This window comes from Lates calcarifer, linkage group LG23 (assembly GCF_001640805.2).
Source record: "Lates calcarifer isolate ASB-BC8 linkage group LG23, TLL_Latcal_v3, whole genome shotgun sequence".
In the NCBI taxonomy this organism is placed as follows: domain Eukaryota; kingdom Metazoa; phylum Chordata; class Actinopteri; family Centropomidae; genus Lates; species Lates calcarifer.
In genome coordinates, this window is record NC_066855.1 from 5,786,625 (window position 1) to 5,805,609 (window position 18,985).

General features: G+C 39.9%; 1 protein-coding gene across 1 annotated transcript in view; it reads left to right on the forward strand.

Moving 5' to 3' along the window:
* The window catches only part of ttyh2 (tweety family member 2), a 53,506-nt gene that overhangs the window by 10,460 nt on the left and 24,061 nt on the right, over positions 1 to 18,985 (forward strand). Inside the window, 3 exon segments of the mRNA XM_018666046.2 lie at positions 2,466 to 2,492; positions 2,494 to 2,639; positions 12,811 to 12,922. Coding sequence (XP_018521562.1) covers positions 2,466 to 2,492; positions 2,494 to 2,639; positions 12,811 to 12,922 — 285 coding nt within the window.

Below are 18,985 nucleotides of genomic sequence, written 5' to 3' on the forward strand. Positions count from 1 at the left end.
TGCGTCTCCACATCTCCATCTCGTTTACCGCGTTCACCTCAATTACACCCAGCTTACACCAAGCCTCATCCCTCGAAAACCCCCGCCCCGCCCTCAGATCAGACAAGGAGCTTCTCTCCTGTCTGTGTCTTCGTCTCACCTTGGTGCACGCTGCCATTCATTTGTCTGAGCGCACCCATTAACCCATTTACAATCCAGTCTCTTAAAGTGCAGTGCCAGGTTTCCATTCATTTCCACACCTATTTTATGGGGCACTGAAGAATATGAGAAAGTACAGAGGCCAATGAGTGGCGCTTCTAACGCTCAACCCTTGACACTTCTGCAATTCTCTCTTTTTTTTTTTACTTGTCTTTTTTATGTTAGCAGATGTGTGGCCTTCTACGTGAAAGGCATGTAGCCGTGAAATGGGACAAGATGGGGCACTGCACCCCAACAGATGGAGCCAGGGAGAGGAGTGAGGGCAGGAGGAAAGATTGTTAAGGGCGAATGGAGCAAATGATAAAAACAAGGATTCACTGATGCAAAAAGTACAAACTGATAATTATATAATAATGATATCTGTATATATTTTGCAGTTGTATTTTTTATCAGCAGAATAAGGACTGTGTCAGATAATGTAAACAGCTGTTTTGAAGCTTCTGGAGGATTTTTCAGTTTCCAATTTACCTGGCTCTTTTATAGCGATCGTTGACATAATCTTGCAGATTCTTCCATTTTTGGATTTTAATCCCACTACTTGACTAACGGGACACACGACATCACAGCATGAGAACAGATGGCTCAGCACCAAAAAGATTTCAAACAAACTAAAAAGGAAGAGCAAAGGGGGGTGGGGGTGGGGAGAGGGGAAAAAAAAAAAAAAGGAACCAAGCTTGAATAAAACCATCTGCTCACAGATGGATGCAGAATTCATTTCGGGCTGTTAGGACAGTCTTGTTGCTATTTTGGTCACGACACTCCATCTCACGCAGAAGGTGGGTTGGGGGCTAAAGGGGGAATGAGAGGGAGAGAAGGAGATGCAGAGATGTATGAGGAGGTGTCTGTTTCCAGCTGGAGACTGGGGACGCTGGGAAGGATGATAACAGGCTCCCAGAATGCAGCTGGCCTTGTTTCTGGGGCTGGTGTAGACATATTCATTAGTTTTTATGTGTCTTATTACCACACTAATTACATTAGCTGTTGACATTAGTTTGGAATTGTTTGTTTGGAGTCACAGAACATCATCCTTACATTATGATGCTATAAATAGGGAGCCATTTTGTAGAGAAGAAAGAGAACTTTTTTGTGTTGAACTGCTGTTATTGTGCTGTTGTGCACAGAGGGACTAGTTGAACTAAAGCTGAATGAAAATAAGGGAAACATTTTTTTAAATGGTCAAATTACCTGTTCAGTCACTACAACACACCACACTGCAGCATTAGCATTCATTTTGACCTGTGTTTCTGGCCACCCAGCTAATTTAAGTCCAACATTACCTCTCCTATCAGCTCTCTTTGGGTAGCCACCAACTCATACAAGAAAAATACCTGGCTCTTTAGCTTCTAAGTGTTTTGAGTTTGTTCCGTTGCTAATCGCTAACTTTGCCCACTGTTTGCTGCTGAGCAGGTAGCACAGTCTCTACAACTCTAAAAAACACTAGAATACTAAAAAAGAATATTTCATACTGTAAGTGAAGCTAATGCATGCAACCATAAAAGGTTCACTTCCTTTTCTTAGCATCTTTTATTTTAGTTTTTTCTTGTATTTTAGTCTTAGGTGCATGCAGTGGTTGAAAGTGACTAAGTGCCTTTATGTACAGCATTGTCTTACGTACAGTTTTGAGGCACTTTTACTACACTTACGAGCGGGCTTCAAAAAGTTTGTGGAAAAAGGACAGTTGGAAAAAACGGTTTAAGTTATGATGTTTATTTTTGCACGTATTTTTGACACGTTAGTACGAGAACATACAGGTGCATTGAGATCAAAATCCCTGCATATGATTTTTAACTATGTGCTTTTTCCACAAACTTTTTGAAGCCCCCTCGTAAGTGGTTCTATTTTACACTACTTTATAATTCTACTCCACTGTATATGATGAATAACAATATTCTCAATCAGGCCATTCTGCGAGAATGAGAACACAGAATGGCATGAGAACTTTTACTTTTGCGGATTTTAGTGAAAGACCTTTTGCACAGTAGGAAAAGCTCAGGTGTAAATAGCAGCTTCTGTTTCAGGGTCAGGGTAAAAATTTTGAATACAGGATTTTGGAACTTTTACTCAAGCAAAGAGGTACGTGAACCAACAAATTCAGGTTTCGCATGACTCTTCTTTGGTTTTATCTTGATGTCTGTTGCTTGGAATCCTTAGTCATAGGTGACCCTGCATATCAGATAAAAATAGTTTCATGGTGTGAGATCTGATGCCACTTTTTGTGTCTGACTCAGCTGTATCATGTCATTTCCTCCCCCTCTCTCCCTCCCTAGTCTCTCATATTCCTGGGCTGCGTGGCAGGCTGCAGGGCTCGGCCTCAACCTGCTGTGTCTGGCCATCTATCTGAGCTGTCTGTGCTGCTGCCGCAAAGATGAGGAGGAAGAGAGCAAGAAGCCCAACTCCTGCTGCGTCACCTGGTCCGCCGTCGCTGCCGGCCTCATTACATGGTGAGAGAATCGAGACACAGGCGAGCTGTTATGACTAACTACTGATTACAGTGCACACACGCTCTCTGTTGACGTCTGCCATTCTGTGTGTTTTCCCATTTCTTTTTTCATTCGGCATTCCGTAACGGAGAGCTGTAAGTGGCATGATGTTTTCAGTGTGCAGCCTCTGCCTGTCTCTGCTCACTCTGTATCCCCTCATGACATCCATCACATATTGGTTCATAGTGTGTAGACTCTTTGTATATTTGTCCGCACTGTATGTCTGCCTGTCTTTGTTTTCCCATTTGTATTCTCAGGGTGTTCAGGGCCACTCTTCCCGGTCTGTGTGTCTGTCAGTCCACCTCTCTTTTGAAATGCAGTAAGCTTCTATTTGCAGTTCTGCAAATACTTGTGTGTTTTGGGTTCACAAAGGCACAGCCAGTATTTTTTATTTCCTTCTTCTGATGAGCTCAGTCATTGATCTGTCTCTGCTAAGCCTCTTTTACCTCTGTGAGACACTGACGTGGTTGATGTAGATGAAATCTCGCAGATAACCCTCACCATTTCTTCATTTTTGTGTGATATTTGGTTTAAAAACTAGACATAAAATGAATATTAAAAAAGAAACTTTTATATTTGTACAGACAGTGACTCTCCTTGAATAGTCTATACTTTTCAAAACAGCTCCCATCGGAAGATTTTGCCACTGGTCTGAGGAAGTACTGACACAATCAACTTTAATTATAGAGCTCTGAATTTACACTGGCATTAACAAAATATCCTCTGACTGCCAGGCACTATACCATCATTGTTGGAGAAGCCATCTTGATGTGGGTGTAATGTGAATATTCTGCTGGCAATGTACATTTGTAATTGCGCATTACTGTCTCTCTCAGCCAACTGGCAGGCAGATCTCTTCACCTTGATGTCTTGAACCTCTGGGTAGAGGTTCGTAGAGGGATATGTTACCATATACATATGAGACAAATGAAATCATCTCTTTGTTGAGTACTTCATGTGAGTGTAGGTGCAGGCTAACACATAAAGAAAACAAAGTAAAATAAGACAGACAGAAAACATTGTGGGCTACTTTAGGAATATTTTAAAATACAATGGGGATTATTGATGAAAATAAAGCATATGAAAGTCACTGTACCCTACCACATATTTTCTAAGTCTTGATAGGAATATGACAGGAATATTATACAGGTCTTGACACTAAGTACTGCTTAGAAATAATAATGGGTTTTTCATACTTGTAAATAACATTTCCTCCAGCTTAATGCCCGCCTGAACTAGCACACTATAAAGTTTATCAAGCGTAGCCTATTTATTTTGCTTCTATAAAAAGCTCCTGTTTACATCCCTGGATGGATAATGCAACCCGGTGCAATAATGGAAAGCAGGTTACAGGTTACTAATGGTGAGTTCAATTATATTTTTCATTAGTCCCATTAGCCCAAATCTTGTGTTACCATTATAAGACAAAAATAAATAACCTATAATGAATTTCAGTCTTAATTATCATGTCTTATGGACGAAGAAATGGAATGTGCTTGGTAAACCACTTAAATGATTAAAATGAGACTATGTTAATGGAGGAGGAGGAATGTTTTCTTATTTTTAAGATGATATCTGACCCACCGTTTCCCCTCAGATTTAACTGTGGAGGAGCAGAGTCTGTGTGATTTATTTTGGCTGGAGGCTGCTGGATCTCATCAAGACTATGGTGAACTGAAAACTTTCTTGATGTGAGGTGACATTATGTTTAGCCGCAATAAAGATTAATTATATCATTAATATAGCCTTTAGCTGGTACACAGACAACCTAGATTATTTTTTACTTTGATCCAACTTTTCATTTTCTTAACACTCTGCTGCATCTGCATCTGTGTACGCTGCTGACAAGCCGTAACATTAACCATGACAAACTTATAGGGGCAAAGATTCACTTAGAGTCTGTAATTAAGTTACTAAAACACATGGACTGATGCAACATAGTCAGCACTTACATCACCAGATATGCTCTATCCATAAAGTAACTAATTGAATTTGTTGCCAGATGAATGGTTGCGTCTCTCTGCCATGTGACAGTCATGTTTAGCTACCAGTGAGTAGTATTAGATTAAGCTTCAAGCATTAGTGTTCATCTCTGTGTTTTTCAGTGTTCATTGTTAAATGGAAACACACTGTAGTATCATGGCAATGTAAAAAAAAAAAAAAAAAACAACAACAACAATCGATGTAAAGCACTGGAGGCTAAAGCCTGTGTTCTGTACCGCTGTGGGTTTAAATCATATTAATGATTTATAGTACATACCCTCTCTTCGTTGTCATACTTTTGCGTCACTGTCTGCATCTGCCAAATGCAATTTAAGAAAGTGCAAATGAAAAATGAAACACAAAAGCCTTACTTTTAAAAAGGAAACACTTAAATGATGAGGAAGGCTCTGTGTGTCAAATTACCTTTGAATCACGGCTCAGAAAAACTGCACTAAAGCACTAAACATACGACACTTAGCTTGGTACTTCACACACATTTATTCAGTAGTTTCTCTCTGTGAAAGCTTGTAAATGGCTTCTGTTCCCATCAAGTCAACTAGTCATCATTACGTGATATTTAATCATTTATGTGCAGTTTCTTAAATCGTAGAGTGACTCAAAAGTGGCGGCGCTCCTCACATGAAAAATGTATGTTGCAAAATCAAAATTAGAAGAGAAGAAATACAGCTGCAAGCAGCAACTGGCGCAGGAAAAGGACAATGGGAGAAGATTCTGTTGTGTAATGTGATGCAGTATATAAGTGTGTTGCGTTTTGACTTGACAGATTGGCTCAACTTGTTGGCTGCTGTGACACACCCTTATGAATTGATTGCCTGGGTACAAGATTAGATTTTAAACCCATCTGAAAGAATGTCTCACAGCCTTATGACTTTTTGGTTTGTGAGGACCAGATACTTTAGTTAATAAGAACAAGTAAAGCCTCATGCCCTAAAAATGAATGACCAGACGCTAAGGCACATTATTGTAAGGTACTGTTATGCCTGTTGAACTTTTAGTTTGGACAGTACACATGCAGTGTTGAATGATAATGGGGACAGATTTATCTTAGTATTTTTTTTTAAATAATGGGTCATTGTTTTCAGACAGAGATAGACAAAAAGCTTGTTTAAAAAGGAGGCTTCATGCTGACTTTGAATATAGTGAAATGACTGTATATGTAGGGTACTACCCCTGAAAACAACACAACCACTCTTTTATAAATTCCATACTTTTCATATTCTTAACGTCCCCCATGCTGTATCACCACTTTAGAACCCCATTTTGTGCAGCCACCAGCCTTTTTACAACCACAGAACTATTCAAAAAATCCATAGTCCTACACACAAAATCCATTGCAAATATGTTGGTTACTTTACCCCTCAAATTAATACATGCAACAAACATACAAGCCATATATCTATCACATTTCCTACACTGTTTTCATTCGTTTGAGGTTTGACTGGCACTCTTTTAATTACATCATCTCATTGTGCCCTGTTCCTCTGCAACGGTTTAACTGTCCCCAAACTGTTAATTCCAAAGCACACAATTCCCAATGCTCGCACAACAGCCGTGGAAGGAAATTTGCATTTTCTTTCGCCAAATTTTCTGGAAATTAGGTTAAAACTTGCATTAAATATGGATGGAAACTTATTTTGAATTCCTTGAATAGGCAGTGTGTTGACTGAGTATCTTTCCTTCATCTCTTTTGTGAATAGATAATTTTGTGAAGGCTTTAATAAACGAAGTTACACTCTTTTCTCACCAAAGCATCAGGAAATACAATTTCACATCGTCTTTGTGCTGAAAAATGTGTAAATGCAACTGTGGTGAGATGGTGAGAGGTTCTTGAATCCTTGTAACGAATGTGTGTCTGTACAGAAGTCTTTGTGGAATAAAGTTTAAATCCTGTCTTAGCTTGTTGATGATTTAGAGACAGAGTTGGTTTTCAGAGAACCCCCCACACAAAATCATATCCATCTGTCTGGTCTTCACTTCTGTGGTGCAGTTCAGGCTTTAAGTAGAAACCTCTGTCATGTAATGTAGTGTGGAAAAAATACCATCAGTACTATAAAATATACCATGTGCCTTTATCTCAAAACTTTTCTTTATCTCTGATAGTGCTCAGTGGTAATCCCATTAAAGTGACATGTTTTGTTCTGAGGGAGATTTAAAGATCTTACTTGGCCCATCTTGATAAATTGTGAAACTTGTGAGATGAGTGAGAAAGAATTTCCTGTGGGAAATCAACTCTCCTTCATCTGATTCCCAACTTTGATTATGTCAATCTACTTGGATATATCAGAGGATGGATGTGATTGCCCAGTGGTTTTTTTTTTTTTTTTTTTTTTTTTTTTTTTGCATTGGACTGAACAGAAAAAATGGCTTCATTTTAATCTCATCAGTCCAGATCCTTCCCCTCTTTTCTCCTCACTTTTATTCCCAGTCTCCCCTTTCATTTTGTCTCCTGTCCCTCCACATGCAGCCCTGTTCGTCCTCCCTTCTTCCTTATGTTTCTGCTTAAAGTCCTGCCATCCTCCACTCTAATTATGTTTGACAGTGGCTGTAGCTGATATGCCGTGATGTCCATCCTAATTAACATTGGTGAAGCCAGAACAGATGTCACTCAGCTGTGGGTGCAGCCCTGCCCATGGTGTAGCACATTAACTGGGTAATTATACTGTACCATAATAGATAAAGCTGCTCATGTGGAAGACATCTGGACAGTGATAATGCAAATTGGTTCACTCTAGTATAACTTATGTTCCCTTGAATGTAATATATAATGTCTTATCTCAGAAATATTAACAGGACATTTATTCAATTTATTCCAGTTCAATTTCAAATACTTAACTGATCCCACAAGGGCTGTTTAACAGAAGTACATTTGCAAACAGAAAAAGAGCTCATAAAGACTTCATTCACGTACAAATTCAATCAACAAGGGTTAACGGTAGTGGCCGATCTCTGACCATCCAACAATATCCAAAACCACAAAGGCACATTATGTCAAAACCACGAGGACACAAGAAAAGAGATAGAGCAGGAAAGGAGGACAGATAAGCTGTCTGTTGACATTATATCATTGTCCAGTGCAGTGGATCCCATACAGAAATGCTTTGGCACACAAGCAGCTTTAAAAGAATACCTCCCAGCAATAAAAATGCACCAGCACTACTGTTTTCAAGGCCTCATTCACTTTTCTGGGGTCATCTATTTTTACTAACTTGACGATTTATAACTGTTTTTACTGTATCTCAGGCTTTAAAATTGTTATTTTGGAAAATTTCGAGCTTTGAAAACAGAGATGCGTGCATGAAAAATTCAGAAAGGAGCTATTTATGTTTTATATTACAGGCCTGCTGCATATTAAAAGGATCTTGGGGTGGCCCTCGCTGAGACTTGAGGAGACTGGGGTGAAAAAGAAATTCTTCTGTCTATATTTGTCATCTCACGAGAGTCATTGCTGCCATTTTGGGCCAAAATCTTAAATATTCAAACATGTCTGAGTCTATATAAAGTAGCCAAGGGCATTTTCTGCTGCAGGCTGAAGGTTCCCTCTCTAAATTTCCTTCACTGTCTTTTATCCACTTTGTCATTTATCAACATGACAGTTTGGACTTTTGCTCAGTGCATGCCTACTCAAATCTATGATATTCTCTCTCTTTGAATTAGACCATAGATATTTCAAGGGACAGCACTAAGAGAACTGGGAAGGTCTCTCTGTCCTCCCAGTTTCCTTATATTAATTAGATTCCACTCTTAAAATATTTGCACGGTTCAAGATGTTTCCTCTCGGCTACTTTTACCCAATACATTTCTCTGCTTCTGTGGCATTAGAAGATCTGTGTAGACACATGGATAAAAGAGGAGCAACTCCTGTGGTGTGTTTCCTTTTGTAGGTGATGCTTTTTAACAACAACAAAAAAAAAAAAACTATTCAGCAAAAAGAAAAAAGCACCAGTATCTGCGTCACCATCAGTGGATTGTTATTAAATGTGGGCATGCACATGAATCATGGAAATTCGCCTCATATTTGTCTTCTGTTTTCTTCTGTCTTGCTGTGTTTGTTCCATTGGCCTGCTCTCTGCTTATGTGTTGTATCATTTGTTGTAAAATGTCTCCCTGTCTGCCTATACACAGTACACAGTGCTTGTTTGGTTCACTGTCAGTCTGTCTCTTTTGGTCTGTCACTTCCTGTCTCTCTCCATACTGATGATTTTATTCATGCCTTCTCTGTCTTTGATGTACAGTATTTCCTCCTCTGTTTCTTCATGTCTCTCCCTGAGCATTATGGTATAACCTGCTGAGTGGGAGGTTTATCTGCAGGGGTTTGGGTAATAAGACTCTATCCTTGTTGTACTAATCAGGAAAATAGCACCTGCTGTTCTGCCCCAACTGCACTCAGCATCGACTGCCGCACAGCTAGCTCTGCCAGACTTCAGTGACTCCAGGCAAATGTTGCAGGAGGCATCGTTGACCGTGGATTTATAGTCTCTCCTTTCTGCTTAATGTTTATCTGGAGCATCAGGGAGGATTTGATGGGAGGCACAAGGTTAAGGCAACTGCTCCAAGTCTCAATTAGGCTGACTCCTGCTCATCTTCCCTTTGGCACTGGCCTGAATTTGCCCCTGGTCTTCATCTGGAGCACATTTTGTGATGGGACAGTGGTGGTTTATTCCAGTGATTCCCAAGCAGGGCTCTTTACCCTAGGAGGTACTTTTGCAGTTGCTTGGGGAAAAAGAAAGATTGTGGAATAGCTTGACTAATTTGAAAAAGTAGAAGTCACAATTTGAATTAAGTTGTGTTATGAAAGTTAGCTTAACACAATGGATAAATGTTTAAAATAGCAAAAGTAACTGATGAACTGTTAAAAAGTAAATGATGGTTAAAATGAATAGCTAAAGGTATTGGATAAACAGTTCAAACAGTTAGTAAGGAATACATGGTTAATATGGATAGCTAACAGTAAAGGATAAATAGTTGAGTATAGTTAGCTAAAAGCAGCTAAATAGTTAGCTAAAATTAACGTTAATATATAAATGGAGAAACAGTGGTGGTGTTAGTTTTAATAATTAAGTAAAAGTATTGGATACATAAATGTATACTATCCATAGGAGCGTACCAGCAGTACCCGTAGTTATACTTGTGTCGTCATGGTAATGATGATGGTTTAGGCACAAAAACTACCTGGTTAGGTTTGGAAAATGACCATGGTTTGGGGGTAAAATAAGTCCTGTGGTATATATTATCATTATTGTCTAATAATCGTGGATGAAAGAGATGATGAGTTTGGTTTCACATGGGAACAGCAGTCTCCTGTGTGAAAGTCCCTGTGTTTTGTCAACCCATCCCTCCACCCCAACCCCTTAATATGTCACCTAAATGATACTTTGTTCCCCTCATAATTACGACAGCTGCTGTAGGTTGCCCAACAGGAAAACCTAACCATGAGTCATAATAAGCTGCTTGCACTGATGATTTATGGGTTCTTATAGGTTTTTTCTTTTCTTTACAGGCTGACAGTCTTGAGAAAGCTGTATTGATGTTTTATGGTTTATTAGATAAGTGAAGAGGAAGCCATACCCATAAACCCCTGTAGAATTAATGAGATCATAAAATATTGATTCATTATAAATAATCAAGTCAAATGGTCATATACTATATCTGCTCATCTCCAGGGAGGGTAATGGGTCCCAGCTGAGCACTATTCCTCCCTGTTTAATATTAACTGACATTGATTATCAGATAATGTAGTGAGTTCTGAATCAAAACTGAGGCGCCAGTTTATGAGGTAGCTACAGCCCAAGTAATCTTATATAACAGCTCTGCAATAATGAAGCTTATATTTAGTCACTGTGAATCCAATGTATTGATTCATCTCTGAGGTTGTTGAACTGTATTGTGTCATATTGAAACAGACTGGACAAAATATTAGAAACACCTTTCAGTATAATGCAATATAATTCCACAGCCACAGACTACAAACCATACACAGCTGATACATTACTGATACATTAATGTAAAAATGTGAATAAATTAGCAGAGAAACAATTAATGCAAATGAGTATGAGAATGATGTGATTGTGTGTCATGGCCTTGAAAGTCACCAGATCTCTGTCTAAATTTAGTTGAACACCCTCTCTGGAGATGTTAGACCAGCTTGTTTGGAATAATAGTATTCATTTTAGCCAAAGAAGCGAGTCAGTTTTTTAGTTGGAGGTTAAATGAGGGGCACAAAAACATTTTATGGAAGGAGTGCACCCTCTGAATTAATTTTACATCGCCTCCCCTACAACCTTAACTGTGTGTGAAGTCTCTGAGATGTCCCCCCAAGACACACAAACATGACAACTCTATCTGTCTCCAGCAGAGTTCAGAGGCTTGGAAAATCTATGACAAGGATCACTGAAGCTGTTCTAGAGCAGGACGTGGTGGCCCGACACTTTACACTGGTGTTGCCTTCACTTTGTCACCCATGAATAGCTGAATCAACAGTTCTGAACATTAAATACTTCATAAAAGTAGGATTTACTGCAGGGTTGTTGGATTTGATTTCACTAGTTGAGCTAGGTGTACTACTGAAATGGTGACTCAAAGTGTAACGCAGAGCAGAGGTTTTAAGCTTTGTCATCTCCTGAGTCTGAGAGATAATGACTGTGTCTCATCTTATGATAAATTCAGTTACCTTTTGATGGTTTAAACATAAGCCGTGTCATTTAGCGACTCATTCTCCTGAAGATTAATGTTTTATTTCATGAAAGGGAAACCATTTCCTTGGCATTAGCAGAGGTGTTCTTTATCTCAGGTGAGGCAGGCTGTCTTAACTATAAAATACTGTGGAAAACCCAGGCATTTTACCGCATTGGGTTACCGGTGTGACCTGTGACCTTCATTTCTTTACACTAGCTGGACGTGCTAATGCACCATTAGCATTATGCAGTGAGAGATTATGTTGCTACATCAGATCTATCTGCGGCATTTATGGAGAGAGAGAGATTGTGTAGCTGCTTTCAAATCCATTTATGGCAGCACAATATGACAGCACTTTGGGGAGAACCAAAGCTCCGAGAGACTACTTAAGAGTTTGTATTTATGTTGGTGGTTATTTTGTTTGTGCTGATGCTCCAGCTGAACAAATGGAAGCTTTGGATGGCTGGATCTGTAAAGACAATTTGAATCTATGCACACATATTCCAAAACCCTACCCTAAAGAGTGATGTTTACATAAATGAACACCGAAATCCAAACAGTGTCTTGCAGCTGCAGTGCTCTATAGATACAGTATATTTACTTTGCCTGCTATAGTAAACTGCTCTGTTTTGAGGTTTGTATAAACATGTCCATCAAAACTAGGTTTGCTGCACGCAGGATACAGTGTCAGTTATTTATCTTTATGCGATATTTTATCACATTGTACAAAAAGCAAAAGAAGCAAGTCAGTAAGTCTTTAAGTTGAACACAGTGGTTAAATGTGGGGCACAAACACATTTTATGGAAGCAGTGCACACTGGATGAATCTGATATCACCTCTCCCACAACCATAACTGTGTGTGAAGTCAAGATTCTCCCCTGAGACACACACACACACACACGACAGTTCTGTCTTTCCAATGTCACTCATGTTGTTTGGATGAATGTGTTTACCTTGACAATAGCTATTGAATGGAGAAAATATGCCCACTAACAGTTCTATCTCCTTTCAGCGATTGTCCCAAAGTGCCTCATTACCTTTGTGTTTTTTATTTATTTTTTTTTCCCAAAAGTCACAGTTGATGGGGAAATTGATGATACTGCTTTATGATAATGCCCAAATGCCAGGGTGAAAAGAAAGGCATGAAATATTCATAAAATGTTGTGTGTGTGCTGTTTGCTGTTGTGCCACACTCCGTGTGGGTAGTTTTCCTCTGCAGGATGTTTTAGAACAGAGAGAAAATCAGTATTTTCAGGTTGTTATGCATTAATGTTTTAATTCAGCAAGGATCCCAGTGATTAATTTAAAGCTGACAAACTTTGATTTCAGTGACTGAAAGGGACATCGCCTTGGACATACAGGATTTACAAGCCAAGCAGCGTTGCTGCTGTACTCTGCTCCTCTCATTAATTTATCAAAGGCTCACCTGTCCCTCCATGCCTCTTCTCTCTGCAGCGTCGCAGTCGGTGTGGGTTTCTATGGCAACAGTGAGACCAACGACGGTGTGTACCAATTGACCTACTCCCTGTACAACGCCAATCACACGCTGGGCGGCGTGGACAGTCTGGTAGGTAAAACACAGACCCCTTCACATCAGTGTCAAGTCATGTTTTTAGTTTGGGAAAACAAACCGAAAGCATTCAACTCAGTTTGTGCTATTTCACAACACATGCAGTTTACAGATGAGAGAGCCATCCAGCTAGAAACAAATTGCCCGGAGTGAAGGCTTCAGAAATGTTGCATACACACCCATAGAGACATACACACAAACACACACACACACAAGAGAGGAAGGCAGCCCAGAGGACTTAGTTTAGTATGCCTTTAAATGTTTTTATGGTCTTTTTATGGCTTTTTACCACTACACACAAAGTGACAGCCTCTCCACACAAAAACTCTTCCTCCCAGACAGACAACTCACACACATACACACACTGTCACCCTCCCCTGCTCCACCTTCTCTCAGCCACTGTGGCCTCAGCAGAAACAAAGAATCACCCTGTGTCTGTCTTGTGCTCACTTTAGCTCAGTACGTGTGCATGATCCTTTGCTATTTTTATCCGTCTCACTTCCCTTCTCATCACGCAGACGCCCAAATGTAGCTCATAGTTGCAATTTTCACACTAATGACAAGGCTTTTTTTCCCATTTCAGTCAAGAGTCAAACAAGTTCAAATAGTTTGATATTTTCTGCCTCTGGATTTTGTTCCAACCAAATGTTTTTTAAAAAGTTATTTTAAGGTATTGTTAAAGTTATTTACCTGTCAACGTGATTAGTGTACTTAGAGACTTTACTCTAAATGACTGAATTGAGACCTGCACAGTCTGACTTGAGTCTTGCCTTGAGACTTGTATAGATTAACTTAAAACTTCTGTAACTTAACTTGAGACTTGAGACATGTTAAAACTGACTGAGACTCCTATAGATTGACCTGAGACTTGCAACTTGTATAGACTGACTTCAGACCTGTCTTGAGACTTATGTAGACTGACTTGTGATTTATGTCAGGTGACTTGAGGCTTGACTTGAGATGTGTGTTAACTGACTGAGACTTGTGTAGATTGACCTGAGACTTATGTAGATTGATTTGATACATGACTTGAGACTTGTGTAGACTGACTTGCCTGAAAAGACCCAAAACAGCTCTGGTAGTCACACGTGCTAGATTTAAGAAAGCAACAACATCACACCATAATCTTTTCATTTTAATGTGATGAACGGCATTTTTTATGACCAATATTATCCTATAATATATCCTATTTCGTATGATAGGTTCGTGACTGTATACCTAATGTTATTAGATAATATTATAATATTATCTGTGTGCTGTCGTTTCGGCAGCGTGCGACCAGCAACGATCCTGCAATGGTGTCAGTGCAGGCAGAGACCCTGGGTGACTTGCTGTCGAAGAGTGGGGATTAAGACTCCATCTGTGTTAATGGAGATTAATGTGGTGGTATGTGAGCCTCTCAGCACGGTGACTCAACATGGCCTTAGTAATAAACACTTTGCTGAGAGGGTGTATGGAGCCCACAACACACTCGCTACAGCACTATTTTGTGGCATTTTAGAACTTCCTACACTGATGATAAGGGAAAACGATCTCAGTTTTTAATGGAGAGCAGTTCTTAGCTGTCTGGCACTGAGTGTTGCACCTATAAATGATTTAAACTGGAAACATGTAAGAACCCTGCGACTACTAATGTTGGAAGATCAGTAGAGCTTCTTTAGACTGTCCATCGGGATTAGTTCTCACGTGATGTGCATTAACCAACTACATGGATCATAATATGTTAGCTTTGTGATTTACTTATTTCATCAACATAACCAAATGTTAGATTTCTGTTAACTTAATCCAGGGGCATAGATATATCTCTGTCATTTCTAGAATGTGTGAATTGATGTTCACTGGTTGTCTATTAATCTTGTAAAACACTTTGCCACGTTCATTTCTCAAAGTCACACTTGCAAGAGGAGAGAAATCATTAACATGTAGCTTTGGTGAAAGCTTGTCGGTGTGCTCCTCTGGGATGCGTGAACTTGTGCAAACACATAATTGGACATGGCGGCCTTTATTTTAGCATCTTATGCGTGTGAGTGTGCTTGCCTGAGTGCATGTGTGAGTGTGTGTGTGTGTGTGTGTGTATGTGTATGTGTGCATGAGTGAGTTCATTGCAAGCAGCTATAGACTGTTAAGGAGTCTAGTTCTTGAGTAGGACAAAGAGCCCAGTGTGCCACACACAGTTCCCAGTCTCCCCCCACCTAATCAACCATGAGCCCAGGAGACAAAGCCCTTTGATGGGGAAGAACAAGCGGCAGTGCTAGCCCGTCTGATTGGCAGAGTCGGGACTGAAATTGGTATTGAAATCATTGACAATGACGGCTTCACTGCCCTCTGGTCCACACAAATGCCTTTTAGCCCGGCTCCAAGAGAGTTTCGAAGTGAGTTAGCTTCTAAAGGCTCGGTGTGTAAGAGAGGAAAGGAAGGAAGTTAGACCTATTATCAGGAGGGGCTTTTTTCTCGGCTACTGTTGAGATCTTGATTAGTTACGGTCTGGAATATATGCTTATGATGTGTTTATGAACACACACATTCACACACACTCACAAAGCACTTGCACACTGAGTGAGGTGCGTTTTGGAGACATTACTTTCATTGATGCAAAAAACCCCATCAACAGGGCTGTTAAATCTGGACACTGGCCAGCTGAGATGCTTTGTCTATGCTGTAATGGGACTGATGTGACATTTGAAGTGTTTAGCCACACTAATAATAACTGTATTGTTTGGAGATGGGTGTTGCGAAAGGTTTTGTTAGCCAGCAGTTACCCGGTGGACCGGGTCGATGTCTGGGTCATTCAATGAGCATTTGGCCAGAGCCCAAACACGGTTTGGATGTTTGCCCACTACATAATTACAAACACACATATTTCCACACCATTGTAATAATAAGCTTTTTGTAATAATACAAAATAATAAGCCATTCATATTGTCAGGGAAAGATTATGAATCAAAAAAACAATAAACCTTCCCATTACTCTTTGTATATGTACCTGGTATTTAATCTGGTTGTGTTTGGTGTTGGGGGGGGGGGGGTCTCACACAAACACAGAGAGAATATTCAAACTCCACTCAGCACTCAGACTGCCCCAGTTGTTCAGGTAGAGTTCAGATGCTCTTGATCTGAGGCGAAAGTCCTAAGTACTGTGCTATGTGCATGTTCACAGTCTGACTCTGTTTTTTTGTCCAGAAAAAAAAAAAAAACCAAATCTGAGAAACTTGAACTCCTTCTCAAAGGAGTTCAAGTTTCCTGGGGCCTTGGGGGTATTATTCATGAGACTGGGTGAAATAGAGTGTGAGAACTGAGTTTACTTTTTTATTTACTTTGTGATAGGAGTGGGATAATGGGACAATGGGATAGTCTGCCTTGTTTTGTTGCTGTATGTGGAACTTTTAGGTTTGCAGTGGAAATGGCTTATGGCTAGATGTGTGTTACTGAAAAGGTCCCCACGTGGTTGCTCATGTATATTTACATTAGTGATGAGTCTGTGCACATAGACACAGGTATAAAGCCTTAGATATGAATGAATTTCTTGCAACTCCTTTGGGAGATACAATATCTCGGGAACATCCAGAAAGACCTGGAAGATGTGTCTGTGGAAAAGGACATCTGGGCTATCTTGCAACCATGAACCAGACCAGGATAAAGTGATGGAAAACTGGGAGATGTAAGGATGTGACTCCTCTCATCATTTCCCCACTTTTTGCATTAGATACACAACTGCAGCTAGATAGAGTGCAGGCCGGGGCATGATCATCTGTACCCCACAATTTGTGGTAGTTACGGAATCTGGTGAAGAGAGAAATTTGTTACACTCAAGGAGAGGAAGCACAATCTTTTCCTCAGTTATTTAGGAAGTAGAAAGTGCCATATTGGCCCAAATATAGCATGACCTTTAATATAAAACAACCCCCACAAAAAAGCCTCAGTAGAAGAGTGAAGAAGAAGAGTGCTCTCTCCATTGAGAAAGAATATCTGATGTTCTGAACACATAATTGTCTCGTCCTTGAATATAAGACAACCCTCACTTTTTCATACTAATTTCCAGAAAAAATATCATCTTATATTCAGGCCATTACGGCACGCATGCAACAGCTGCAATCTCTGGGTGCAAATGTAAAAATCTCTTTGACATCCGGAGGTGTTTTTTAATAGGTGTGCAGGCGGATGTGAGATCCAGTTCAGATATGAATAATGGACACTTCCTTAGTCTTGCAAGGCTGGATGGGCAGCCTAGTAAAGTTGAAGGGAAAGTATTGACGCTGGGCCAGAGGTCATCCCTGCAGCCAAACCACTCTCTGCTCAGATTCCCTTCCTCTTGTGAACTCTTGCTCTCTTAAGAGCTAAACCACAGACAGTGATAGGATTGTTGAACTGCTTTCATCTTGGTTGCGTATCACAATACAGATAGCTGACTGTTTTTTAGTGTCTCATGTCCTTCATTTGGACAACAGTCATTACTATGTGGGCCGTCAGTTTTCCAAAAGCCTTGATTTAATGCCCTGCTCAATGTTTCATCAACAAACCCATGAACGTCTGTAAACCCGTCTGCAGGACAACCTTTTAAGAGCTCTGTGGTCATCAAGTATCTGAGAGGAAAAAAAGGAGGAAGGAATGAATATATTTTTAAAGAGATGTTCTGCTGAGCTTCGTTACCCAGCAGTGAAGATAGTCTCTATCTTTGAGGTGACCGAGCTGCCGAGGCATTTCAAACCCATGTTCCATTTCACGCTCTAGCTCCCACATTCAATTTTAATTGAAGAAAGCCCTTCCACTATCAAGCAGAGACAGTGAGTTAGAGCAGGAAAAAAAGGAACTTAACTTCTGTTTGACTTTAACAAATACGCTCATTGGCCCTCATTTATCAAGCGATTATGGGACAAGCACAGGATATATTAGAAAGGATTATTGGAGGATTGCTCAGCAGCTAAAATGAGAACAAATTAGTTGATAGACTGAGAAGTCAGTGGCAGGCATGATGCGAGAGTTGTGAGGAATTGTTGGTCATTTACAAACTGAATAACAGATCCCAAGTTAGGCCCTTTTTGTGAGCCAAAGCTTATCAAAAGGAAAACTTTGAACACAGCAAAAGATCCAAGAAGCAAAAATTCATTAAATCTGTTTTCATCAGTCTTCATCTGGCACCAAACTTTAAAGTATGATTCACAACACAGAAAAACCCACATGAAAACAAGCAATTTTCTGTGTCAGTTCAGAGACAGACATTCTCTGAGAGGTTTTGTGTCTTGAAATTAAAAATGTTCTTTTAAAGCCGCTTTCTGTTTCATGCTCCCATAGTCATCTCTGAAGCATCATTTCCTCAGAGGCCGTGTACCAGTCCCAACAGGCTTAAAGATAGAGACCCAGTTCTAGTGGAAGGAAGTGGAATTTATATTCTGTAGTGTCTGAGAGGCGGTATTATGAAGGTGGGGGCAAGACCCACACACAGACACTTCAACAAAGAGTGTTTTCGCAGCCTTGATCTTGAGATATGAACTCTCTCCAATGAAAAAATGGTGTGATATTATTATTAAGTAATAACAGTAATACAGTTCTTTTCCATGTATAATTCAAGAATAATGGGTCATAAGGGGTTTAAGCCTACGTGAAAGATGGAACTGATGAATACCAAGGTTTTCTGTCAGATTTCATCATTTGACAGTAGAACCAATGAGGCAAAGGAAAAGGATATGAGACTACATGAACATACCTCCCCCAAACACTGCTTAAAGGCTTCAAAATGAATAAACACTCATGTAAATGAAAACCTTTACATAATGCCCATTGATGCCTATTTCTTTTCTTTCCTCAAGCCACAATATACATTTGATATTTGACAGCACATTATCAGTTTTCCAGCCCAAAGCCACCTGTCATTTGTCACTGTTATGTCATTTATCGGGGGGGCGTTGTTTGATGTTTACCCTCCAGCATGCAGAAATGAATATACCTCAGTAAAATAGCTTTGTGACAAACAGATTCTGCAGCAAATTGTTTGTTTAGAAAGGAAGTGAGGCAGAGAATGCCTCTCCATGCCCTCAAAACATCAGACTGAGATAAAGACAGAGA